The 27,674-nt window shown below is 42.6% G+C and overlaps 1 protein-coding gene across 11 annotated transcripts in view; it reads left to right on the top strand.

Annotated features, from left to right (window-relative positions):
* The window catches only part of TENM2 (teneurin transmembrane protein 2), a 2,247,577-nt gene that overhangs the window by 2,069,983 nt on the left and 149,920 nt on the right, over positions 1-27,674 (top strand). For 6 of the 11 annotated variants that reach the window (XM_059733461.1, XM_059733466.1, XM_059733465.1 and 3 more), the window contains 4 exons: positions 7,107-7,312; positions 19,012-19,207; positions 20,495-20,539; positions 22,624-22,725. In XM_059733461.1, the coding sequence (XP_059589444.1) occupies positions 7,107-7,312; positions 19,012-19,207; positions 20,495-20,539; positions 22,624-22,725 (549 nt within the window). The remainder of the gene's footprint in view (positions 1-7,106; positions 7,313-19,011; positions 19,208-20,494; positions 20,540-22,623; positions 22,726-27,674) is intronic. The other 5 variants (XM_059733468.1, XM_059733467.1, XM_059733470.1 and 2 more) reach the window with 1 other exon arrangement.

Below are 27,674 nucleotides of genomic sequence, written 5' to 3'. Positions count from 1 at the left end.
CACAATTTCCCAAAGAAAAAAAAATAAAAATAAGGTTAAGACTAAATTCAACAAAAAGTGTTAGAACTGGAGCCTCAGTGGGAGGTTTATCTTTTGTTAGTACTAGTAATTAAATTTATTTGCAAAGTTACAACTTAAGGGCATATAGACTTAGCAGACTAGTAAGTAAATGTTATTAGCAGAAGTCATTGATGGTTCAAAAGCATAATTGTTTTCTATTTTTTATTGTGGTGTCTGTGCGCTATGTTAATAGACAGTGAAGTAGTAATCTGCAGGAGAGATTGTGGTCATCTTGTAGTTCAAATGGGCACTGAACTAGCTAGCCACTCTGGTCGCAAATAGGAATTAGGTGTAATGGCTGAAGTCATATTCGGAATTCAATTTATTTGCTGTAGATAAAAATATGTGATGCAGAATGATCTGTTAAGCAGATGTATGTGGAAAATCATTTTCATTCCTGTTAAATTTTAAACATAGTCTAACAAGGCTTCACTTTTATAGCTTGTTTTGTGGTATACTTTTCCATTTTTGAGTTTTAGATGAAACATAGTGACATTTTCAGAACTGATTAGCAAGTAATGGGCTATAAGGATTAGAGTCATTTTCTGTGACCTTTCTTGTTTATTGCTTGAAATGTTAGAGCTCTATTACCAAAATATGCAACAACTCATATGGGCACTCCTCCATAGAGGTATGTAATCTGACCATACTTAAAACCTGATCAATAGAATACTGCCTTTTGAAAAGGCTGGAGATCTAGTTTCAGGATGTTTAATGAACCACCCAAAACTGTAATTTCCTAAATGTTTTCTTAGGAGAACAGACAGCCACGTAATAGTCTCCTTGCTGGGAGCAAGAAGAAGAAAAAGAGTGTTGGGGGTAACAAAAAGAAACACAGGATTCTCTCATAATCTGACACCTGTCTGGGTTCCAGACCCAGCATCCATAATAGAATGTATAGTTTTCAAACATAAGGTGTGAGAAGTAAATGACACCCATACCTCTACTGAAATCAGTCTCAGTCTTCCTTCAGCTGCAGTGGCTTTTGCATCATTACTTGTATCTTGAGGCAAAGTTCCAGACTGAAAAAAATGCAAACAATTGTGCAATTAACACTGCATGATGAATCAAAATACTTGGAAGCTGCGCAGTCCTGCTCATGTGACTCTTGATCCTCATTCCTCATGTTTTGGTCAAATTAAAAATATGTAACTTCTAGGCCAGGGACAGAAGTTTCACATAAACCAGTTTAAGCGATCAAAAACTGGTTTAAACCTGTAACAGAACATAAATTCAGTGTACATAAACCAGTTTCAAACTGTCCGAAACTCATTTCAGATAAACCTGGTTGAATGTAATATCAGACCTAACTGATCTGGGTCAGACTGGTTTATGGAACTTCTGTCCCAGACCGTTTCCTGGTTTTAGTTAAACCAGAGTCTCCCGGCATCCCAGCATGCTTTAGCCCTGGGCTGGGTTGTGCAGTCTGCTCCAGAGAGCAGGACTGGCCCCTCCCCTCTAGTTTCTAGCCAGAGCAGGGGCAGGTGCAAGACCAGCCTGTGGCTGGCATGGCCCCTTGAGGCAAAGAGGGCAGGGAGGGAGCTTGTTCTCCTCCCGCTTCCCTCTCCCCCTGGGATCCCAGCGAGGGTCTGCCTGTCTGGGGTGGAGCAGCCCCTATCAGGCACTCCCCCTGCTGCTCAAGCAGCAGGGAGGCATGGCCAGCCCCATTGGCAGCCTAAAGCAAATGTGGGGAGGGAGGAGGGTTTAATCCCCCCTGTTCCTCCCCTATCCCACTGGCATGGACCCCAGCTGCAGTATGGAGTGCAGCAGCCTCTGTCAGCCCCCCCCCCCCACACTGCTCCAGTGGCAGGGGCAGAGGTGTCGCCAGCTGCTGGCCTGCATGGTGAAGGGGGCAGGGAGGGGGTTTATTTCCCCCTCCATCCCCTCTCCCACCGGCGGTACTGCAGCTGTGGTCTGCCAGCCCCAGCCTCTGCCACTCAAACCCGGCCAGGCAGACCCGAGCTGGGGTCCCTCAAGGGGAGGGGGGGAATAAACCCCATCCCTGCCCCTTCACCTCAGGGGACCATGCTGGCCAGCATCTGGCTATGCCCCCAAACCTGCCACCCAGATGGGGCAGCAGTCCCTGTCATGGCTCAAGCCTCTTCCTGTTGGGGGGGGGTGAGTGGTAGAGCTGGTAGGGCGGGTAGAGCTGCTGGAGCCTGCATGCGAGGGGAGAATTGGGAGACTATGGCCACCCCAAAATTCTCCATAGCCGCACCTCTGAGCCCCACCACTGCCACTCACCCTGTGTAGGCTGCAGCACCTCTGCAGGCCAGGGTAGGGGTTTAAACCCCTCCACAGTCATACTCAGGTCTGCTGGGGCCTGGCCACACCCCCTCCCTAAGCTTAGCTTCCTCCCACCCAGCCGCTGTGGAAAGGAAGGGAGGGTTTGCTCTAGCGCTCCTTGGCTTCTGGCCTGAGTCACTGCAGGCATTTGCCTGCATTTCTGGAATCAAAAGTGAATGTTTATTCACTTGCAAATCAGTTCAGGCTACTCAGGTCAGACTAACTTGCAAAGATTGAATTAATTCAGGCTTAGGCTTTTTGAATGTCTGTACTTAGCCCTAAAGGACTTCCTGGAAAGGGCACTAAAGCACTGCCTATTAAGCACATCTGCTTTTGCAATGACATTTGGAAATTTTTATTTTCAGTTTTAATTTTGGCTGCTTGTGAAAAACAAGCTTCTGCCTGTTAAGTTACTGAATAATTTGAGGCTACTTGAGGAACAGATTCAGTAGAGCATTTAACTACCTGCATTCAGTTTGCAGTAGACTATTTACAGGAGATACAATTTGCAGAAATTTGAAGATCACCTTTTATCCCTGCAACTTAAAACAGAAGTATAATCCAGTTTTGAAAGCTGATCACTGGAAGACCTCAGCTTTTAGGTTCACTTCCTCTCTCTTCCACTGATTTTGAGTGAGAGTGGACAAACTATTTAATATTTCTGTATTTAGTGTTCTCACATGTATAATTAAAATGATGCTGATGGAACTGCAGTCCTATGAGACCTTAATTCATTAATGTGTACACTTTGAGATCCTATGCTGAAAGACTATGGAGGTGAAAATTGTTGTTATATCAGGAATACTTATGGTGATGTGTCATTCAGGGATGGCTACATGGTAGGGCTTTGTGAAGCTTTGGTAACTGATATGATTCAGAGGAGATTTGGCCCAATTTGGTGGCCGAATCTCCAAATCCGAATCGAATCGGGAGACCAATTAAAAGGTCCAAATTGAATCAGAAGCCTCAGAATCAATTTGGAAAAGATTCAGCGCCGCTTCAGAGATTCAGCCATAGACTAAACAGGCAGCAGTCCTCACCACACTGCACACAGCTGCCTCCAGCTGGTAAATTTGTTGTGGTGGGCAGAGGTGGGAGGGAATAGGCATGGGGGGAGGGAGGGATTGGGGCTGGGACAAGCTGCCCAGCCGGGGGGGTAGGGGTGGGGGGGGTCCAGGAAGGGGAGTGGGGTGGGGAGGGTGCAGCATGCAGGTGCAGCAGTGCTGGAAGCAGGGGCTATGCCCTGCTGTCACTTGCCCAGCTGAGGTGGGGTGGAGGGTGTGATATAGGCACAGCTTGCTCTGGGCAGAAGGGGGCAAACAGCAGCAGGGCATAGCCCACGCTCCCAGTGCTGCCATGCCCTCATCCCACGCCCCCCACCCCACCCCCTCGGCTGGGCAAGCGGCAGCAGCGCACACCCACCCCCTACCCTGGGTAGGGAAGAGGTGGCAGTGCCCTCATCCCGCGCCTTCCTGCCCCAGCTGGGCAAGCAGCAACAGGGCATAGCCCCCGCTCCCAGCACTGCCACACCCGTGTCCCACGCTGCCCCCCTGTTCCCCTCCCTGAGTCCTGTGCCTCCCCACCCCAGCTGGGCAGTTTGTCTGAGCCCCATCCCCAAGCCTTCGCTCCCCCATTCCCCTTCCCTCCCCCCTCTGCCTACCACAACAGACTTATCAGCTGGAGGCAGCTGTGTCCAGTATGGTGAGGACTGCTGCCTGTTTAATATATGACTGAATCTCCAAAGTGGCGCCAAACCTTTGGATCCAGTTCAGCCAAATCAAATCAGGACAGTGATTCAAATCTCAGACTCGAAGCACTGTCCCTCTGAATCAGCTGAATCCGAATCCGAAGTGAATACTGGCCACTTCACACAGGCCTACTACATGGGTATCTTGTTGAACATTATATTAATTCTTTGTGTTCCATTTGTAGCCCATACATTCTTGCACTTCCCTTTCCTTTTTCTCTTATTGTTGAAGACCTGTTAACCTAGAAATTCAGACACAGCTTATTTAAACTCCTGGTTAAAGATTAGCACCTCTTAGTCAAAGTATTCCCTTGTTAGTTTAAAATGTGTGAATATACTGTATTTCCTTGCATACCACACACCCCCAAATAAGAGATGCATGTAGTTTTTGGAAAGTGAAATGCAGGGGAAAAAATGTTTTTTTCAAGGCATGGCCTAGAACTGCCTTTTTCAGGGAGAGGTATTGATGCAAGCTGGCTACCACCTTCTTTCTTGAACAGCAAACAGAAGAGCTGTCCAGTGTTAACCTTTTCACACCTGCTCTCAAATTGGCACCTGCTCAGTCAAAAACTGTTGTCAACTAGTGTCTATGAAAGGGTTAACACTGGACTTCATCTCTTCTCCTTGCTGCCTGAGAGAGGAGCTGGCTCTGGTGTCTCAATGCTTCTATTCCTTCATGCATCTATTCCAATGAATACAAATCAGCTTCTCTGCTTAAGACAAAAAGCCCAATTTTGGAGGGCTGATTTTGGGGGAAAGGAGTGTGTGGTATGTGAGTACATATGGCAGTATCTTTAAGAGGTAATATCTTTAACTGCAAATGTTAGTGTCAGAAGGATAGGTAATCCTGAGTTTAAAAGTTAAATCATGCTGTAATGCATATGTAACACGTTATGAAAACAGAGTAGATGCTTTGGTACTTACCTGCCACAGTTGTATGCAGTTACATGCCATGCTGTTATGTCCTGTTATGTCCATAAAGTCATTCACTGGTGTACAGGGATCCTTCCCAGACATACATTCTTTTGAAAGTAATGTTTACACTGGGGCAGAAAATAGCTATGCTTCTAGTGGATACGAACAGTATCACTGTATTTAGCCATATCCAAGATGGCTTCGAATTTCAGATGATCCACCAATAATTAGATTCTGTATATGGGAAATTTATAAATTTGTTATGCTTTTCCATGTATTGAATCTAATTATTCGGAGGTCAGCTGAAATTAATTCCCCCCACCAGTGTCATGGAAAAGCCACAAGACAAGCAAGGAAGAGAGGCAGTGAGAGGCAGAGGCTGTAGGGAGCAGGGGCTGTGGAGAGTGAGGAAAGCAGCACAGAAGCACAGGGGGACCCCACCACTTGTTCTCCCTGCAGCCTCTGCCCCCCACTGCAACCTCTGTCCTCTGCCTGCTCTCCACAACCTCTGCAATATTTCCCCTGCAGCATCCTCTGCTCTCCTGCAACTTCTGCCCCTGCCCCCAGATGCTTCCTGTGAAGAATAGATCTGGTGCTGGCTCCTTCCCTTCCCAGGCACAAAAAACATGCAAGCTCTGGCTCATGCCCAGTCAGGCACAGTTGTCCTGCATCTGGAGCCGCTGCTGCCACAGCTGCCTGAGTGGGCAGGGTCCAGGGCTTGCATGTGCTTGGTGCCCAGGAAGGAATGGACCTGGACCTGGAGCTGTGACTGTGAGAAGGAACAGGGTGAGGGGTAGATGGAGTTGGGTGCAGGCAGCTGCTGCAGCTCTGACTCTGGCCCTGATCTGGATTTGGAGATGCAGCAACTTCCTGCCCCCACTGCCTTGTACTCAAATCCAAGACAAAGGGCTTTTCTTTTTCATGTTGAATTGGGGAGGGAACAACTCATCTTGGAATCAAGTAAATATGGTATTACTTTATATTTCAAATACCCATTAGCTAGTAGTGAAGATGACATTAGGAGGTGGCCTTAGATGTTTGTGAGCATAATGGATGTTCTTTGTAGTTCTCTGATCTTATTTGATGTATTTTAAAAACTTGGACTACATTCATCACTGTGTACCAAGCTTCATCATGCACAAAATCAAAGATCAGTTTATGCCTGAGATGAACAGCGTTACTAACATTCTCTCCCTTCCCTCCCCATGATTAAGACCAAAAAAGGCCATGAAAAAAGGCCAAAGTAGACGGAAAAGTAAACCAAGTGCCCGCAGCTTCTAGCTGAAATGTTGCTGACCAGAAGTGCGCTGCATTGTGTTCTTGTAGGCTAATGATTTCAGGCATAGAAAGCCAGACACAGGCTTCCAGAAAGGTTGTGCCTCCTGTCTTCAGTAATTCATGTCTAGGGACTGTCAACAAGTGTATTTTACCTGATCATACATGGTTGCATAAGGGAAAGAACCCAGGTAACCAGAACCCAAGTTAAATGGGGCTTAAAAGCTAATACCTGAGTTATAACAATGTCTCTTTCTAATGAAGTTAGAGCAGAGTTAGAGCTATCAAACAGTTCTCTCTCCTTATTCAGGCTTTACGTTTTTATATGTTTTGTTTGTTTGTGAAGAGGGACTATTGGACTGGGTTAGGATATTAAACATGACTAATAAAAGTCAGTGATGTTGGACTGAAATTACCCTTTTAACTTGTCTTCATAATCATTTTCATATCCTGGTCACCTTCAAGTTATGGCTGAATAAGAGCACAAGGAGCTTTGTATGTGCTTAACTGGCACTCTGCTCTTATTATATTTGATCAGTAAAGAGCAATCATAGAATTAAAAAGAGGAAGAGCTGCACGCAAGATTTCAGATACCCTAGGGAATGAGTTTATAGCTTTAAAACCTCAGGGCCAAATTCTTACAAGCCTATTGAAAGCAATGATATTGCATCAATGCAAATGAAGGGAAGTCTTATACAGAGCGAGAGGTTTGTTTTGAAAAGTAATATTGCCTCAGCAGTTCATCATAAATGGTGTGCATTGCTAAAAACGTCTGTCATTCCATTAAAATATCACCTAATTAATATTTATTTCTCTCTTCTAGGACCTTGGGTTACTAGAAACAGCAGCATAGACAGTGGGGAGGCAGAGGTTGGACGCAGAGTCACCCAGGAAGTACCACCAGGTGTATTTTGGAGGTCTCAGATCCACATCAGCCAGCCACAGTTCCTCAAGTTCAACATTTCCTTAGGGAAGGATGCTCTTTTTGGTGTTTATATAAGAAGAGGACTTCCACCATCACATGCCCAGGTACTGCATGAATATACTTAGCAGGCTTAAAAGTCAAAAGCTAAATATATTACTGATCTAATGGAAAGTAATTGATGTGAGGGTGACTTTGATTTTTAAAGTGAGTTTCCTGGGTTCTGTGCCTCATGGATGTAGTTTGATTTATAAATGGGGCATCTCTTGTGTGAAACTGTTCCATGGCCTCCCAGGGTTTACTTGCTTGGGACCACCAAGTCCTTGTCTGGTCTCTGAGAGCTTTCCACTCTGAGACCCTTGCCTTTCAGTCTCTTGCCTTCCCCAGTTTTCCATGGCCCTGACTCAAGGAACTAGCTTCCAGTTTCACCCCTGAGAGAGGAGCTTCACCTTTTGTTGGGGTGGGGACCAAGTGCAACCCAAAGTTCCAGGCAGCACAGCAGAGTCTCTTCCATAAAGGCATTTATTAGGGCAAAGGCAGCCCAGTCAGAGGTTCTCTTAACCCCTTTGGATTCTCTGTCCAGCCTGCGCAGCCAAGAGCACCCACAGAGATTCTCCCTTCTCTCTCTCGCCCCCAAATTCTTCTGACTCCAGAGATCCCAGACCTGCCAAAATGCTTTTTCCATTGCTCTCGCATTGTCATGCTTATCTCCCTTGGACACCTTCTGGGTGTTGGGCATGATATGTCAACAAGCCATGCAGAATTTGCTACTGCTAAAGGTGCATCTTGTCTCCTCTTGCCAGTCCTGGCATTCAACCCCTTCTTTTCTATGCATAGGCTAAGGAGATAACCAAGTCATACAATATTATAACAATGTTAACACAGAAATATTACAATAAAGCATGTAATCCATCACAGGAACTGTGGCTTTTTTAACAGGAGCAGTTAAAATTCACTTTCCTGTAACCCTTGTAACATCCCCTTTTAAATTAATGCCTGTATTTCTCCATTCACAATGTTAAATAATAATAATGAAAATACTGTGACCCTGGTGTGATTCAGGAATAATTCCTATTTACTTACTGGCATTACACCAGTGAAGGAGGGTGAAAGAGTAGTAGCAGGCAGCTATCTCAAAGTAATGTACTGAAGGCAATTAAAATGGTCATCATACAAAACTAGATTAACAAAGGGCCTGACTTTGCCCCCATAGGCCATATCAGCATAAGATGATGACTGCACAGTTGTTACTGCACAGTCATTTAGTACTTGCACATACAAGTACTAAGTAACTGCGCAGTAACCAGAGTTACTGCACAGTAGCGTCACTGAATGGCTTTATGGTGACACTGACTGTGTAGTAGCTCGTTATTACTACAGAGTATCAATATATCACGTTTCATGACACATGACGTTACTGTGCAGTAGTAATGAGCTACTGGGCAGTCAGTGTCTCATGCAGATGCTACCATACTGGTGTACATTGAGTTCCACTGAAGTCAGTGAGGTAGCTTGGATGTTCAACTAGAATAGACAGTGCAAGTGTATATACACCTCTTGGCAAAGTTGGAACATGGCAGGTTTCTAAGTTAACCCAGCTAATAATGTTCAAGTGAAAATGGTGGACAATTATGGCCACATCTAATGTCCAATAAGTCAATGGAAAGATTCCCCTTAGTTAAACCCTTCAATTAGACCCTTAGTAAGCAATAATATATTTTATGTTATATTAATAACAATGTAGAGACTAAACAAAAGCAGCATAGTAACCTATTTTGGAAAGTTCTTCCACTCATTCCTGCTGAAGCTCGGCTTTGTTAGCAATGTATATTTTTATAACGTCAAAGTTTAATTTGCCTTGTGAATCTCTGCTTTCAAACGTAGAATTCTAAAATCCCTCTTGGGAATGCCCCATTTGACATTTCTCCACATCCAATTTGCAAAGAATTTTTGTTACTTTTTTCAGCAGATACAAGTTACAAAGATGTTATATGTGGTTAAATTGCATGATCTTTGCAACCCTGGAAGCTGCTTGGTATTTCTGATGAGGATACCTGTATCATGAATTAAATTCACACGTGCATGCATGCATGCACGTATCCCCTAAAACCTGAGTAAATAGATTTTGCATACGAAACTTCACAAAGGCTAAGAGAGGTGGGAATCTCTGTTTTAGTCAGAAGGTAAAGTATGAGCTAGGTCTATAGCCATTCCCTGGCTATTATTGCAACCTGTGAGCTTGATTAGGAGCCGGAATCATGCCACAGCATTGTATACCATTGCCTCTGAATCTACACAGTCCAGAAGGAAATGTTTTTATGATTGTTTAACCTCCATCCCAACTTGTGATACTCTTCTGAAATGGCTTGTGAGAAACTCAGTGCTTCAAAGTTCTATATAAAACCTAGCCTACGTAAAGAGAGTCTTAGGAATCGCTACCCTGTTGCTATCTACTCCTAAACATCTGTGCAGCGTGGGAGGTGGCCAAGGTGACTGAGTTATGGAGATCATGGATACCTTTCTGAGACAGCTTGGCTTTTGGCCCTGAAGAGTTCAGGCCCACAACTTGACTGTAAGAGCATCAAAATTAAATTAAGTCCCGCAAAAGAGTGTCTGTTAAGTTACAAGGTCCCAAACCTTTCATGATTTTGGAGATATCACCACCACCTTTAATTTCACTATGGAATGAACAGCAATCACAAACTATGGCATTATGTGTACATAATAACCTATCCCTCCTAGGAATGGAGTAGTCAAAACTCCCAGGTGGTCTTCAAGTTTTGCCTTGAGCAGAGTGAGTTATAATTGGCAGGAGTGACAAATTCTAGTCAGCACCTTTTAGTCCTCCTTTAACTTGGTTGAAGTTAACAAAATTCACCTGCATCCTCTGCAGAAATTACACCCTATTTTTGTCTAGACCCTTGGCATGTGTCAACAGGATGATTCAACAGACAAGCCCTGCATCCTCATACAGAAGACTAAAGGATTCCAGCCTGTTACTGAGAGAGGGGATCTTAGGGACCAAGAAAACAGCTTGTCACAAAGCTGAACTAGAGAAGAGACTCTTTGTTTTGACTCCAAAAAAGGAGAAAACTATTGCTTTATTAATGAAAGGAGTTTGAAGTTGACACCAATGACGTATTCAAGTTGGAATTCAAAATCCTTGTTACTGCAAGTTAAGGACTTGAGCAGTAAAAGCAGCGAACAAGTTCACTTGACAGTTCATCACTGATTGGTGCTGATATGTCAAGCTAAGTAAAATCCTTTGTGGGAACAAGTCAATAATCAGCAAATTAGGTACATGATTAACCTGAGACAACAAGATGCAGTTCCTGTCTGAGAGCCCTGCTGAGATTTAACCTTCTCAGTATTACTGTTTGGCAAATATTCCAAATGCCTAGTTGAGTCAGTCAAACTGATGTAGCTGTAAACCCATCTAGAAACAGCTTTGTGCAGTCCTGTGGATAGGGAATGGAACTCTAGAGAAGAGCGCAAAGGCGTAAATGCAGACTTGAGAGACAAGCAAGTTAGAAAAGCACTCACTATATTTTCTAGCAGGACTTTTCCAGATTGTGTAATTGTGATTCATTTATGTAACTAAATATCCATCGCCTTCAGAAGTGGCTTTTAAGTGGTAGAAAGGAAATGAATAGATAACTGCAAATTGCAGCTAATACATAGGATATAAACTGTAAATCTTAAAGATTAAGGAAGCATACCTTGATTATACAGTGATCCAAGCAAATGTTGATACTGCTGCTCATCAGCAGAATAGTCCAAGTGACAGCATGAAAAAGTGTATAGAACTACAATTAGGGATGTTTAGTCAAAGCAATGCACCAAATATATTACATCCCTTTCCAACTCAGCATCTTAGCTGCAAAAATCTTTCCTTCCTGAATGAGTAAAACACATTCATATTTTTAGTTAAAAGTCAGACTGACTTAACTTGCGGGAAATAATTTGAATGGCTGTGCAGCTGCAGTGTTTCCTCATTTCATAAACAGTATTGATATTTTCACATTTTTGATGTTCTCACCAGTCCCAAATTACAATTAATTATCATCAGTCTATTTTTATTACAAGTCTAGCATCATGCTGTATTCTGCCACTTGCATTATGCCACACTGAATCATGTACATTCAGATGTTGAAGCAAACTCTGTTTGATTGGCTGTCAACTTGGATATCAGATGGCTGGTGGGTGGTTATTTTAATGCATAATATACCAGTTGGATGTTTATGAAGAACTAATTTTAAAACACTTTGCAAACAAGTTTTCCCTGAACACATGTTTCTTAGTGCATGTTAATAATTAATAGATCTTAGGAAATTTTGGCACAGGGATGAACTCTTATCAAAATGTCCAAATCTAGATCTGGATTTTGAATCCTCTTAAATCCCATAGGTTTTGAATATTTAATTTGATTAAAACTGTTAAGGCTAAGTTGTTCAGAATGGAAGGCTTGGTTCAGTAGAAGTATTTGTTTCAGGTCTGCAAAACTGAGCAAGAAATTCTACAAGGAGATTCTTTCTCATAAGGTTTCCTCTTGGTTGTTGTATCTAGACAGTCTTTTGTCATTTTTATTGCAAATCTGTCCTACTATAAACCTTAGGGAAGCATAAAAATAAGGAGGCAGCCAACCTTTCAAATTTTTCCTAATGTTCCACTTAGGTTTTATGTGGTCATTTGGATTATTTCTTAATATATCCAACCTATGTCATCCATCCCAAGCACATCCATGTCCATTGTTTGGGAACAAGCCTGTGAATTTCTTCCTAATGAGCACAGTTGCATCTGTTTTCTTTCTCCATCTGGCCCATGTCTTGCACATTTATCTGTCCACGGTGCTTTAGGGCAGGAGTGACATTTTCAGCAGAACATTGTATAAAAGCAATTAGTCATGAAGATTCAGTAAATCAAAAGATCAATAGAGCAACGAGATACAAAACAATGATTCAGCTTGCCATGCAGTGAAATAAAGACAAGCCTGGGGAAGGCCTTGATAGGCTGTTTACATGGCCAGTAAAAGTACTATGATTTAATACATTTGCTAATGTCTCTAATGCAGCAGTCAGTTGTTAAAATGTATAGCTAAATTCTCTGTCTTATTACAGCTTAGAGATCCACAATCTAAAAAATCCAGGGCCTAATTTTAAAGTGTCCTTCCATGGGTACATGGGTGAGAGAGTATGGAGGGGCCTTCCTTCCTATTTATGTCCTCAGGACCAGGAAGAAGGAAGAGTTTTGCCTAACATATATTCTGCTCTTCTGAGAGCTGTGCCCCACAAAAAGAACTTGACAGCAAGCATTCTGTCTCCCTTTCACTCTTACTGCTTAGAAAGGGGTTGACAGATATTGTGGGTCCATTATGGGTGAACTTCCATTAGTGCTATTCATGGCATACTTCTACAGGATTTTAGTATGTGCAGCTTTTAACCATGGACTTTCCCAGGGCATTGAATTGACCTTTATGAGCAAGTTGGAAGGAGGCATCATGCCAGTCTATTTAGTGTACATACAGATAAAAATGGAGTGATATGGACAGCCCTGCCAAGTAACCCTGCTTTCACTAGGTCACAGCCATGATCACGGAAGGAGGGATCCTGTGGCTAAAGCTGTTTCAAGCAGTTTTAGCTCCTGCATGTTATTCCTCTTCGATTCCACCAACTGCTGAGCTTTCCCTGCCATCTGAGGTAGAATCAGCATCAGACAGAGGAGAGGCAGAGGAGCCTGCCAGCACAAGCTGAGCAAAACAGAGTGTTGCCAGTGAGAAATGTCAGCTTTTATTGCTACTTTCCTCCCTGCTGACCCTCACTTAGCAAATGTTCCAAGGAGCATATTTTTTTTTCCATGGGTGTTGCCCAATAATAACATTTTCCCAAAAGTTAATGAGTCTGTCTTTAACCTCTGACTGCTGACAGGTATGCGTGGGTAACATTTCCAAAGGTCACTCATTTAAGAGCCTGATTTACAAAGGTTTTGATACCTTTTATACTCTGAAGTTACTGGCATGTCAAAATTGTTTAAATCTGTGCTGTGCATTGGCTTATCCCAAAACCCATTAAGTGAGCTGAATTATTATTTCCTAACAGAGTCCCATGTACAAAGGGTCTGAGCAGAGTGCTGTCAGGTGGAGTGCAGTGTTGTCATTTCTTACTCTTCCTTGCCCCCAACACACAAAGGGACTTGAGAGGGAGGATGAAGGAGTGTTTAGATGCCATTGACACCAAGCCAGAGCAGGTGTGTGTCTGCATCCTAGTGAAGATGGTATTCCCCTGGAGGGAGGAAGCCTAGGTTCTGGTCTCTGCAGCCAAAAGTCTTTATGCATTACACAGGCATTAACAGAAAAATAGAAATAACCAAGAGCAGCAATCAAAACCTGGGACTTTCTTTCCCTTCTTAGAGTACCTCATCATTAAGCTGTAGAGTCAGGCTTTTTTTGGCTTGCTCTCTCTGTGGCTGCATTACTCTTAGTGAAGAGTAGCCCAGTTTCAGCAGGAGTGGAAAGTTTCTTGACACAGATGCTGTCCTGAGAAGTGGGAAACGGGATTAAATCCCCTCAGACTGAGGAGGTCATCAAAGCGCTCTCACTTTCTTGGAGAGTGCTTTGGCCAACAGGCTATTATGCCCTCTCCATGCTCAGTTAGGCACCTACCCTCAGAGAGGATCTAGTTCTCTGGATTCTGAATGGACAGAGCTGCCCAGGCTCCAGGGGGAAGCCTTGTTGGTCAGACCAACCCTTCTGCTTGGTCTTTCCTCTTGGCTGTGTCCATGGAGCTCTCTGAATGGAGACTAACTCTGCCAATTGATTGCACAGGGAGCATAGGTGCCTAATCCAATCTTTTAAAATCTTTTTTCCCATGGCCAGGCATTTGATTTTTAGGAATTGCCATGACAAAGTTGGAAGCATGTAGATGTGGATTCTGCAGTTGGGTTCTCTGTCCCTCAGTGTGCCCCCCCGGGCAGTGGAGGTAACAGCACTTCTCCACCTCACCAAAAGGTTTTGAGGACATATACATTAAAAAGGCCAAGAAACTTAGATTCTATAGTGATGGAAGCCATATAAGAATATGAACAAACATATACTTCTAGCAGCTTCAAAAGGGGAGGAGGAGCAGTTGCTCTGGAGCAAGCAACTGTAACTGTTACTTGTACACGAAACTATACAGATCAATGTCACCCGGGGTGGATTAGCACACTTGTATCACCACTAACAGTCACAGCAGAACAGCTGCTATGTGCTTATGAACAGCAGCACTCCCCCCTCCCTTGTGAAGCTGCTCCAAGTGTACAGTGGTCCATACCCTCAATATTATTCAGTGGAATTTATCCTGCAGAGCAATGAGCCTCCTACAGAACAGGTGGCATGCTTGAACTTCACAAGTGTGGATTTTTTTTTAAACAAAACACAAAAGCAGGAATTTTCTTTGAGCCAGCACCAGCATGGGTGGGGTGTGCTAGAGACAAGAGAAGGAAATGCAGTAAAACAACAGGCAAGCAAGCACGTACTATTACAGTATTTTATTGAACACATGTGTCTTGCTTTAGACGCATCTATCTATCTCTATCTAGTGCTAGATAGATAAATGTGTCTAAAACAAGACATGTTTTCACAGGGGACTTGTTATATAGCTATCAAAACATTAGATGTATTGTTTTTGTGTGTTTCTTAAGGACTTTCCATATATAGAGGCTGTGAGAGCTAGTGAGTTGAGCGCAGCATCAGCCTGGGAGCCCTAGAATCACATAAGAGGGGGAAAAAAGCCTATTAGGACATCTAAAAAAAGCCTATTAGGACATCAAGTCCTTACTATGCTAGCTGCCCTACTATGCACAGTTATTCCCTATTGGAGATTAACTAATATTTCTTCCAGTCTTGTTTTAAATGTGCATTGCAATGGAGTCTCCCTTGGGGGGCTGTTACACATCTTGTTGTTGGGGGAAAAAAATGTGACACTCTTCTTAAATTTTTCTTTTTCTAATTCCATTCTGTTACGAATCCTACACATTTTATGTTCCCTGCTTTTTTTGGTGTTTTCACTCTTTACACTGTATAGGTGGTTATCATGTTCCACACTCCATGAGCTTGATGTCATTGTTTTTCCTCATCAGTCAATTCCCTCAACCCCCTTTATTTCTGATGATCTTTTTTCTAAATTCCCTCTTATTTGAGTAACCCAAAGTTGAACTTATTATCCTAGATGTAGCCTCAGCATAACAGAACCAAACCTCCCTGCTCTGTGATGTGGTGCCTCTACAATGTTGATGATAAATGAGAAATCTCTCAGTAGGCAAATACAGTGGATTTTATCCTTATTTAAGATAAGAAGACTTTTACTTATTGATACTTCTGGTGGCATGTCTGAGATTTTTGTTGTTATTGTAGCAAGGATCTGCGGCAGGTGATAGATTCAGAGATGTTAGGGTCGGAAGGGACCTCAATAGATCATCGAGTCCGACCCCCTGCATAAGCAGGAAAGAGTTCTGGGTCTAGATGACCCCAGCTAGATACTCATCTAACCTCCTCTTGAAGACCCCCAGGGTAGGGGAGAGCACCACCTCCCTTGGGAGCCCGTTCCAGACCTTGGCCACTCGAACTGTGAAGAAGTTCTTCCTAATGTCCAATCTAAATCTGCTCTCTGCTAGCTTGTGGCCATTGTTTCTTGTAACCCCCGGGGGCGCCTTGGTGAATAAATACTCACCAATTCCCTTCGGTACCCCCGTGATGAACTTATAGGCAGCCACAAGGTCGCCTCTCAACCTTCTCTTGCGGAGGCTGAAAAGATCCAGTTTCTCTAGTCTCTCCTCGTAGGGCTTGGTCTGCAGGCCCTTGACCATACAAGTTGCCCTTCTCTGGACCTTCTCCAGGTTATCCGCATCCTTCTTGAAGTGTGGCACCCAGAATTGCACGCAGTACTCCAACTGCGGTCTGACCAGCGCCCTATAGAGGGGAAGTATCACCTCCCTGGACCTATTCGTCGTGCATCTGCTGATGCACGATAAAGTGCCATTGGCTTTTCTGATGGCTTCGTCATACTGCCGGCTCATGTTCATCTTGGAGTCCACTAGGACTCCAAGATCCCTTACCACCTCTGTGCCACCCAGCAGGTCATTCCCTAGGCTGTAGGTGTGCTGGACATTTTTCCTCCCTAGGTGAAGCACTTTGCATTTCTCCTTGTTGAACTGCATCCTGTTGTTTTCTGCCCACTTGTCCAACCTATCCAGGTCTGCCTGCAGCTGTTCCCTGCCCTCCGGCATGTCCACTTCTCCCCATAGCTTTGTGTCATCTGCAAACTTGGACAGAGTACATTTGACTCCCTCGTCCAAGTCGCTGATGAAGACATTAAAGAGTATCGGTCCAAGGACCGAGCCCTGCGGGACCCCACTGCCCACACCCTTCCAGGTCGAGACTGACCCATCTACCACGACTCTTTGGGTGCGACCCTCTAGCCAATTCGCCACCCACCGGACTGTGCAGTCATCCACATCACAGCCTCTTAACTTGTTCACCAGTATGGGGTGGGATACCGTATCGAAGGCCTTCCTGAAGTCTAAGTATACGACATCCACCCCTCCTCCTGTGTCCAGGCGTTTCGTAACCTGGTCATAGAAAGAGACTAGATTGGTCAGGCACGATCTGCCCGCCACAAACCCGTGCTGGTTTCCCCTCAGCATAATTTGCCCTGCCGGGCTCTCACAAATGTGAGCCTTGATAATTTTTTCAAAGACTTTACCAAGGATGGAGGTGAGACTGACTGGCCTATAGTTGCCCGGGTCCTCCTTCCTTCCCTTTTTGAAAATGGGGACCACGTTAGCCCTTTTCCAGTCCTCCGGGACTTGGCCCGTGCGCCACGATCGTTCGAATATTCCCGCCAGTGGCTCTGCAATGATGTCAGCCAGTGCCTTCAGCACCCTCAGATAGAGCCCATCCGGGCCTGCCAACTTAAAGGCATCCAGTTCTTCCAAGTGACTCTGCACCACCTCAGGATCTACGTATGGAAGTCTGGCGCCTTGCTGCTGCCTCTCTACAACCCCAGTGAGAGACTTGTCGTGCCCCTCACTTAGGAACACCGAGGCAAAGAACTCGTTGAGGAGTTCAGCCTTGTCCCCCCTATCTGTCACCAATTGCTTCTGCCCATTTAGCAGTGGTCCTATTCCTCCCTGGGCCTTCCTTTTACTCCCAATATATCTAAAAAACAATTTCTTGTTGTCTTTTACTTGGGTTGCCATCCTCAGCTCCATGGTAGCTTTGGCCCGCCTAACTGCCTCCCTACAAGCACGAGCAGAGGAGGTATATTCATCTTTAGTGATCTCACCCTGTTTCCACTTTTTATGTGCTCCCCTTTTGGCCCGTAGCTTACAAATAGATTCTGTATTTATTCAAATACAAGACAATCCTGAATGTAACATGATGCCCCAATAATTAGATTCTACACATGGAAAATGTACCCATTTATTATAATTTTCCATGTATGGAATGTATTATTAGAGGATCAGCTTAAATGTGCCTCTTCCCCACTGCTACAGGTGGTGGGGGAGAGGTGATGAGGGGGGCAGTTAGGGGGCAGGTGGTGGGGGACAGACAGTGGGGGAGGCAGTAGGAGGGGTAGGTGGGGGGCAGTAGTGGGGCAGGCAATGTGGGATGGTGGGGGGCAGGTGGTAGGGGGCAGGCAGTGTAGAGGTCGTGAGAAAGGCAGTGAGAGAGGCAGACAGCTTGCCCCCTGCTTCCCTCCCCTACCCCACTTACCCCCTATTGCCTGCTCTCCCCCCCACTTCCTTCACTTATTCCCCCACTCCTCCCCTGCCCCACTTCCTCCCATCTTCTCCCCCAAGTCTCCCCCCCAGTGCCTGCCCCTCAAGCCCCCCATCCTCCCTTACCTTTCCTCCATACCAGTAGGTTCTGCCCCAGTGCACCCTGGGGCACAGAGCATGCCTCCAGCCCGACCCTACAGCAGCAGCATGGAGCCAGCACTGCTGTTCCAGCCTGGCCCATAGCTCCAGCATTTCCCAGGCTGTAGCAGGGATGGAGCCTACTGCACAAAGCAAAGACAGTGGGCAAGAGAGAGGGAGAAGTCATGTTGTGGGGTAGAGACTGGAGAGTGCAAGGGAGAAGTGGCAGGACATGCAAAGGCATTGGGGCAGGCATGTTAAATGGGAGGGGGGGACCTCGTCTTTTAATAAACTAAATACAGTAAGTTTGTTATTAAATGAGGATTCCTGGTTTTGGAAATTTATATAAGAACCTAAATTTGCTATGATGTATCAAATCATCGCTTTCTCCTGCATCTTGCTTCTAATAGTGGCCAATACCTGATGCTCCAGAAACAGGTGAAAAATCATCTTAATCAGCGGAATCAATTGAACAATGCTGTATTTGTGATATGAGGGTGGGGTTGCTTCTCAAATTCTCTTACAATTTTCTTACCCCCTGTAATATGAAAGCTTATGAAAGTTTTGTTGGCTGTTAAGATTATTGCTGGTAACAAGTCCACTTCACGTTTTTATTTTGCTGTAACTAATTAGCAACTCTTCTGAAACTCAGGCTGTGGAAGAGCTTAAATTGGGCACCTTTCAACATTTTTGCAGAATGAAAATGCGTAACTCTGGTTCACAGAATGAGAAAGAATAAAATTCATGGTTTGTTAGTAGTATCATGATGAATGAGGGAAAGTTAGCTTCAGCAAGACATATTCTTCAAAAAAGGTTGTCAGAAAGGGCACTTTAGGCAAAGGCAAGGCATCTTGTAGATTTTGATCTGTGGCATCACTACATTTAAGTATTTCTGTGTCTGTTTGGCCTTCAGTATGATTTCATGGAGCGTTTGGATGGGAAAGAGAAATGGAGCGTGGTGGAATCCCCACGAGAACGTCGAAGTATCCAGACTCTTGTTCAGAATGAAGCTGTTTTTGTTCAGTACTTGGATGTGGGTTTGTGGCACTTGGCGTTTTACAATGACGGCAAAGACAAAGAGGTGGTTTCTTTCAGTACAGTTATCTTGGGTATGTATGCCTCCATGCTGAGAACTTTTTTTCTCTGGTTATCTCTATTAAATGTGAATGCATTCTGTCAGCTTCTTCCTTTTGTGAACATTTCATAGTAGTGCAATCATTTGATTAATGTGGAGAGAAAGTAAGAAAAAGAGGGAAATCTTTTGAGGGGTGAGTTGTAGATGCTTATGCTTCCAGTATTGCAGCAGAGTGCTGTGATCCTGTTGCTGTGTAACTGTCTTTCAAAAAAAAATGAATATACCCAGAGGCTTTACAATGGACAAATTTTATTCCTACAGTTGTGAATCAATAAGCAGTTTTATTGACTGGTTGTGAAAAGCCACATTCTGATTGGCCATTTAAAGCTTTTGGATGTTGTCACAGGCAGCTCCCTGTGGAGACCTCACTACTCCAACACATTAAAACCTCATAAAAAAACTTAGATCGTATCCCAGTTATAGGGTAAACTGTACTGTAGACTCCTTTCAGTCCCTCTTGAGCACAACCCTCAGGGTTTTGCTACCTTCCCCCTCTGACATAGTCATCATATTACCCTCAGACTGGCCCTCTGAGGCTATAGCCCTCCTGCTTACTAACCATGTTAATCCAACAGGTCTAGCTCTGTTTAGTAATTTATAAGCCCTTTTCCTCTGTGAACCTGTTAGCAGCAAGCTGATAAAAGTGGCTCAAAAAACCAAAACCATTATTTCTTTTCTCATGTTTATTCACCCAAAAATAAGTAGCATATGGAGTAAAGGGCAAAATCAGTAAATGATCGTGTGTGTGTATCTCCTCTTGCCTAAACATAAATATTTTCTTTTTTACTAACTTCTAGTAACTTCTAGTCATGCTTATCATTACCAGGTCTGGGTTGGGACAGACAGCCAGCTAGCTGTAAACTCAGCAACTTTCTCTGTGTATATCCATTAAAGCGTTCTTGCTGAGTTGGTGCTGGCAAACCACCCAACCCTTTTGCTGTCTTTAAGATTCTAGTATACTTGATCTTAGCCCACAAGAGGCCAAGAAGGATCAATATAGGTCTAGGGAAAGTAGTCCCTGCTAGTCTAGGTGACTCCAGGTAGGGTCATTCCCCAGTGGCCTTATTTTAGTTAATAGCTATCCTGTGGTCCATTTAAATGGCCTTATCTCTCTCATTGTATCGATTCTTATTTCCTTCCCCCTCAACATCTGCTTTTGGTAAAGTTCCTAAGAGTCAGATAGAATAATATCAAAATAGGTGAAATTAGGTGCCTGTGATATTGTAGAATGTGCTATGCATAGTTCCCTCTTTCTTCACAGAGGAGACAGGCCTGTTGATTGCTACTACCCCAAAAGGAGGCAGAGGTGAGTGTCAAGCAACCACCCCCCCCCCCAATATCTCCTCCAACCTTCAAAATTGGACCTTTCCATTAAGAAGTGAAATGAATGGCAAAGGGCCTACAGCCTGTGCTCAGGGGCAAAGCAAGGAGAAAAGCTTGAAGCTTTGTGAAGGCTAAAAGGGAAGGGTTCTATCTAGCATTATCAAAAGCTTGAGGAAGTTGGGTGAAGTGCTTGATGAACTTCCCCATTCTCACAGTGATATCAGAAATTGAGAAGGAGTTTTCCCTGCTTTGTGAAAGTTCATTTCTTTACCGTCTGATTAAGGAATTAAGAAGTAGCACTGAGACTTTGTGAACCTTATAAACTCCTCTTTGTGTTGGGGCGTGTCATTGCTGTTCAGCCAGAAGGAGAGAGAAAATAATCCCAACTTTAAGGAGGAGATTGTCAAATAATGAAAGACAGAGAAAGCTATTATTAAGACAGATGGATTCTCTTAGTATGGATATATCATGGATTTAATTTTCCTCCTCTCTTATCCTGATTTCATGTTGGATTCACTGGAGCAAGTCCTGATTAACATTGATATGAGAGGATAGCCAAACCATATATCTTTAGTTTAGAAGTATTTGTTTCTTGTGACTGAAATGTAAGATACAAAAGGTAATTTTCCTTCATAATCCACAAATGGTTTTATAAGTCCTCACACATGCACACAATCATGTATGTCCACATATGCACATGTAGAGAGTATTTTTCATGGGCGTTTATACACAGGTTCCAGGAGTGGTAGGGGGGTGAGGGGACGCACTTTAATTAGAGCAGTTGGAGTGTCTCTAATTAAAGCGCCTGGAGTGTCTCATGTATCAACGTCCCCATGCTTAAAAATGGGGGTTGAACGAGCTTTAGTTAAAGCAACCCACCATCATATTTAAGTGTGGGGATGCTGATACACAAGGTGCTGGAGTCTGCTGGAGCACGGTAATTACTACACTCCAGATGACTCACTTAATTACAGCATGTCAGAGCAGCCTCACTGCTCATGTATAGGTGCCTCATAAATGTTATGTGAGCTACATGTGCAGTACCTCTAATATTTGGTGTACTTCTACTGGTCTCACAGAAACTATTGCTTGAGACACAATAAGCTGCTTGTCTTAAAGAGTTGCCTGGTCTGGATTACAGTTTACAGGAAGGTCAAAGAGATAATAGTCAGGAAGACATCTTGATAGAGCAATGATAGTAATTGGCCTGAAATGCAGAGAAAAGTACAGTATTTTATCCAGTTCAAAGGTTCTTCCACACTTACTTATTATCAAAACTTTCACCATCACAAGGGAGCTGAAAGCTTCTATGATATGGGACAGGAGAAAGAATGGCAGAAAAGATGTCAACACACACACCACAGTGAATTCACTGTACTTTTGAATACAAGGAAAGTACCTTGGAGCAAAGGAAATGAATGCTTCCGTAGTTGAGTTTCCTTCTCAAAAACAACAAAGTGACATTTTAAAGTATTACACATTCCAGTTTCTGTTTGCACCACAAATGTGAATAGTATTGAAAGGCCAAGATGACGGTTATCATTTGAGTTTGCGTTTACTTTGAGGTCCCTTTTCTCTCTCAGAATTCTTTACTTTAGTTAAAATTTGTTCTGTGTTCATAATCCTACAGTATGACTTTAGCCCAAAAAGTAAATATAATTTATATGTGAAACCTTTTATTTCTTTTAATTTGATACAAAACAAAATTGAGATCAATATTTATGGTTCTATTACGTCAAGTCCAAAGTTCTATCTACATGTTGTAAAACTGTTGCTATTTATACAATTCCTGGCGCAGATGTGTGGAAGACGACACTGACCAAATTAAAAATGAAGATATCTGGATATGTTTAAAAAAGGCTAAAAACATATTTTTTAAATTAAAATTCTTAGGGTCCAAAAATATTTAGAAAACATCAAATCAAGTAAGGTTAATATTTGGAACTTTTTAAATGTAACTTCTTGTTATTAGGTTGAATCCCAAACTCCATATGCATATAGAACGTGTTTTCCCTGCCACTTGGAAAAGGAATAACTAATGTGCCCTGGATCTCTTCTTTTTTTCAGATTCAGTGCAGGATTGTCCACGTAACTGCCATGGGAATGGCGAGTGTGTATCTGGAGTCTGCCACTGTTTTCCAGGATTTCATGGAGCTGATTGTGCTAAAGGTATTATTCACACCTTGTTGAAATAATCTGCTACAAACAGGTTTCCCCTAATTTCCTGGTTCATGTGGGAGTTTGTGTGTTTGTGATTTTGAGGTGAGCATTCAGTAATCTGTGGAACATGTATGTTTTGGATGCTCTTTGAAACACAGGCAACCCTTCAGAAAACTCCCCTATTTTCCTTTTGGTAATCAATAATATTATTTCAGTACTAGCAGTTTTCCTTATACTTGCTCTAAGAGATACCATAGACACTGAGGTCTAAGATATCAAGACAATTGGCAAGATATTAAAGGAGACAACTGCATATAATCAAAGCATACCAAATTGTCATGAGTACTAATAAATACACAGTGACACCAGTGCACATTTGGTTGGTGTTAATCTAAAAATCTATAAATGCTTGACTTCCACTCTTTAGACATCACTGTCTGGGTCATTAAATCATCATGTATGCATGTTGAGTTATGGAGCAATAATGCAGGGTGTTCTGAGCCTCCTTTACATATTCACCCCTAATACTGTACTGAAAATTTATGCCAGCAAACACTGTTTATTTAGGCTGCATCAGACAAACAGCTTTATGATGAGACACTTGTCAACCAGTTATAGCTCAATAAACTTACCAGCATCACTCAATCAATACATAATCCCCTCTCCTTGTCCTTTCCACCCTGTCTTCTGTCAAAAGTACAGAAATTATGAGTTTGTGGAAGTTTTTAGTTTCCTTCCCCCTTTGTTAATGATTTAATTTAGTTAGACACCATAGAATGTAATTTAGTGGTATAAAAAAGTAAAACATTTGTATGTGTGAAAACAGAGCTATACATATAATTACTCTTTGGGGTAAATCTCCAACTCTGAAGTGATTGCTGAATAGCTTACCCACTGTGGAAAAGGGATGACCACAGCACCACACTCCCTTTCCACAATGTGGTTTGGCAGCTCCAGTTCTCTGCAGCCCCAGACACCTGGGCCCCGTGTGGTGCCTGGACCAAGACATGGGAGTAGGAGCCAGGAACTTTTAGGGAGAGTCTAAATTATAGAGCATCAGGCAGAGCCTAACAGATTCTCATAGCCTGATACAAACTTCTGATGCAGAGAGCTGATGCAAGGTCCTTTGTACAACTTACTCACTTAAAGGCAGTGCTAGGGAGACTCTCAGGCAGAGTGGCACCTGCCATCTCTCTGGCTCTGTATGAAAGCAACACCTGGGAACAATCTGCACACCATCTCCATGTGGTTTGCTATTGAAGGTTAAAATAATGGAGAGAGACAGGAAGGACCACTCATCTACATTTCCATAGATCCACAGTGGCTCCAATACATTGTATGTCTAGTATGGAAGAGATACACCTAATAGTACATGACATAAAACTGGAATATTACTGGCCCTGAAATTCCTAGGCTGTGGATTATACCTCTCCTATCAGTTAGTGCACTGGATTTCACCAATAACAGAAAGCTCATACTCTTAATGGGCACATCCACACATACAAGCACATGCGCTTGCAGCAGCTCAAAAAGAAGCGGTGCAAATAGAAGCCTCAGTGCACGTGCTTGGACATGCACTTTGTTGTGAAGCAAATTATGCTCCAATAAAAGACACCTCCCACAAAATCCTTTCTCCTCATTTAAAATCCATGGACGTTCAATCACATCCAATAACTAAGGGCTCCATTTACCATATTAAATGTAATGACACATTTTAAAGTTAGGTGGTGTAAACTCCACATTTAAGCCAAAAAATAAAAGTTTTTAACTAGGGGTAAGATTGATTAGGTGTGCACCCATCTGAAACAAATGGGCTTGGTTTAAGCCAGTGTTGAAGTGGTTGTAAATTGTACTACACTGCAGATAACCTCCTATGTGTAAATATTTGCATAGGTGCCAGCAATAAGTAACCTATGACAAGAAGAGGTAGGTAATCGCATCAGTAAGGGAATATACAGTATGTAGTCATGATTATGTTACTTTGACATTATGTCATATTTTTTCTTTGTCTTCAGTTATTTTTTTCAATAAGTTGCATGGCACTTCCTGGGAAGCACCAAATATTGCTTTTTTCCCACTTTGACAAACACCAGTGTTTGTTCCTGTTCTTGATGACAAACGCTTCTGTTGTTTTTGATTGGCCAGTGTTCCCCATAAGTCAGTAAGCAGGAGTGATTCTGAAAGTCTTGCTTTTTGAGCTTTACAGTGTTCACTGTTTAATGGCCAGTTGAACTACTATCTTGGCAGTGCAACAAGCTGACTGTAATTTATTTTAATATCATGACATTTGAAAAATGCTCCCTATCCCCACCCTCAGGAAAAAATATGCCAACATGATGGCATATGAATTCTTCCCCTTCATCTCCCCATCAGAAAAAATATATATCTAAAGCCACCATCATACACAGTTTGGCTAATGTGCAAGAGGTCATCTGCACTTTAATTTTGTCCTTAAAGGTAAACTTTTGTTTACCTTTAAAGGTAAGCATTTGTATAAAAAATCTGTTTAGTTTATACTCAAAAGGTGATATTCTGCTTGGACGTATACCCACTACAAGTTTACATAGGCTTCATATACCATAATAATAAGCATGGTATAAACATCTGCATAAATTCAAGGATGCAGAGTTTGACTTGGAATATCTGTTGACAGCTAGTAACTGGTATTCTTGATTTGTGTTTAAACACAAACAGACAAAATAACTGGTGATAGTTCTTGCCAACTGCATTGAAGTTGGTATTTAGTAGATAAACAGAATTGATTATGTCATGTAATAAGCAATACATTTGAATTAATATCTTGATTTAAAATAGGTGCGGGGGGGGGTGTTAAACCAGCAATTTGTACCATGTTCCATCAGTTGCCTCTCTTGTCTATCTGTAATAGCTCTCATTATTCAAATACATATTTATTCTCAACTTTTCCCTATTCTTCTTATGTGGCATTTTCATTATTTTATTTTCATTCTGCTTGTTTTCGGCTTGCTGGCAAAGGACGGCACCATTTTAATAAGAATAAATACAAGGGTAGGTTTTTATTGCTTTTTTCATTCAAGTCCATCACTCTGTTAAAATAATTGCCAAGCCTATAAATTGTAGTTGTAACATATCTATTTTCATTATTTTTAAAAGATATGGTATTCCCAATGGTTTATTTAATAAGATGAAAGCTTTTACATACTGTTACCATTCCCTTTATGTTGCATGTGTACTTTTGACCTGCTATATAAAAACTTAACAAGTTACATCCTAAAGTATTAGGTAAATAAGTACTATTACTAGGAATGGCAACTCCTGCTGCTCTACAGCTATCATTAAAGAAAACCAATGTTTCTAGTGCAAAACATAAACTGTTTTAATTAGAGGCTGATAAAACTGTTTGGCACTCTGAACCTGGGGTTACTGAGAGACTTGTTAGCAGAGCAGGGATTCTTCTTATGTGCAAATCATCCACTGTCAATAAATAGGTTACTTAACACTCTTTTTTCCTGATCTAATGCAGAAAATAGTCCCATTGAATAAAACAGTGTAGGAGGGAGTCTGATGGGTGAAACAATTTGGAAGTGAAAGTGTACCTTGCTTCCTAAGAGTGCACCTTGCTTCCTAAACAAACATTCAGTTATTTTTTGTACTGTACTTCATAAAGGAAACTTCCCTTTTCTCTGTGGTGAGTAAATGCGGTTCTGCTTGCAATAACATTTTTTACATTACTTATTAACATTCCCTTTTCTTGGGTTTAGTGTAAAAACTGTGGTTGTCATTTCAAGGTGGCCCAAAGTCATAGAAGAAGAATATATGTCAGGTACACCAGGGTCCTTAGAACTCTGAAGGGAAGTGGATGGGTTTTGATAGAATAGCTTCCGCCTCTGTTGTATTTTGCCACTGCTCCCAAACTCTGCATAGAAGCAACTGTGCTTATGGCCTCTCTGGCAGTCCTTATGTAATCCCATTACCTCCACTTAATCTGGTGTGTTATTCAAGTGAAACCTTTCAGATTGGTGCATTGACAAATTAGAAGTCATAGAGGAAATAGAACATAGATTACATAGGAAATGCAGGTACCCACAAGCGAGATACAGTTTTTGGTATCAGCAGTGGTAGAACAAGAAAAAGGTCAGAGCTTAAGTACAAGGGAAAAGGCAGTAGAAAGATGTTATTATTATTACCACCATGCTGCCTAACAGTCCTAGTCAGGGAACTAGACACCATTGTGCTACATGCTGGGAAAACACAGAAGAAAAGGAATGTCCCTGCCCTAGATAATTTATAATCTGAGTATAAGTGCCAACAAATAGAGAGATGAGTACCAGGAGACAATGAGACAGTGTTGGTTAGCATGCTAGGCAGTTGTCTCAGCCTAACTGTTGTCAAGATTTCTGTAGGACTCACAGCAAAGAAGAGTTTTAATGAGGGACCTGGAGAGAGATAATGAGGCAGCTTTGTGGACGTTTACAGGGCATCCCTCCCCAAGGAGGAACAGAATGGGAGAAAACACAAAGGTGCTTGTTTAATTTACCAAGATTGTGATGGAAGCTGGCATCATGTGACAATCAAAGGTGGGAGGCAACATTTCCATAGTGAAAGAGAGATTATTTGTTAAGGACCATGTGTCATGAATGAAGGGCCTTGACTGTAAAAAGCAGCTTGTATTTGATCTAATGGTGAAGGGGGAGCCAGTGATTGGATCCAAAAGAGGAGTGATGAAGTCGAAGTGACAGACTAGGAAAATGATCTCTGCTGCAGTGCTCTGAACGAAAATGAGCTGGCAAGACTACATTTTTCAAGGCCAGGGAAAAAAGTTGTTGCTATAATTGAGAGGTGATATGATGAGATCCTGGAAAAGAAGTTTAGCTGTGCAGATGGGTATAAAATCTTAGAGCTGTTATGCAGAAGAAGTTAAAACATTTTATTGCCCAAATGAGGTTTGTATTGAAGATAACACCCAGATTATGGCCCTG

Source organism: Alligator mississippiensis, chromosome 9, assembly GCF_030867095.1.
Source record: "Alligator mississippiensis isolate rAllMis1 chromosome 9, rAllMis1, whole genome shotgun sequence".
In the NCBI taxonomy this organism is placed as follows: Eukaryota; Metazoa; Chordata; order Crocodylia; family Alligatoridae; genus Alligator; species Alligator mississippiensis.
Note: the sequence above shows the minus strand (reverse complement) of the source record. Positions and strands in the feature narration are given on the sequence as shown.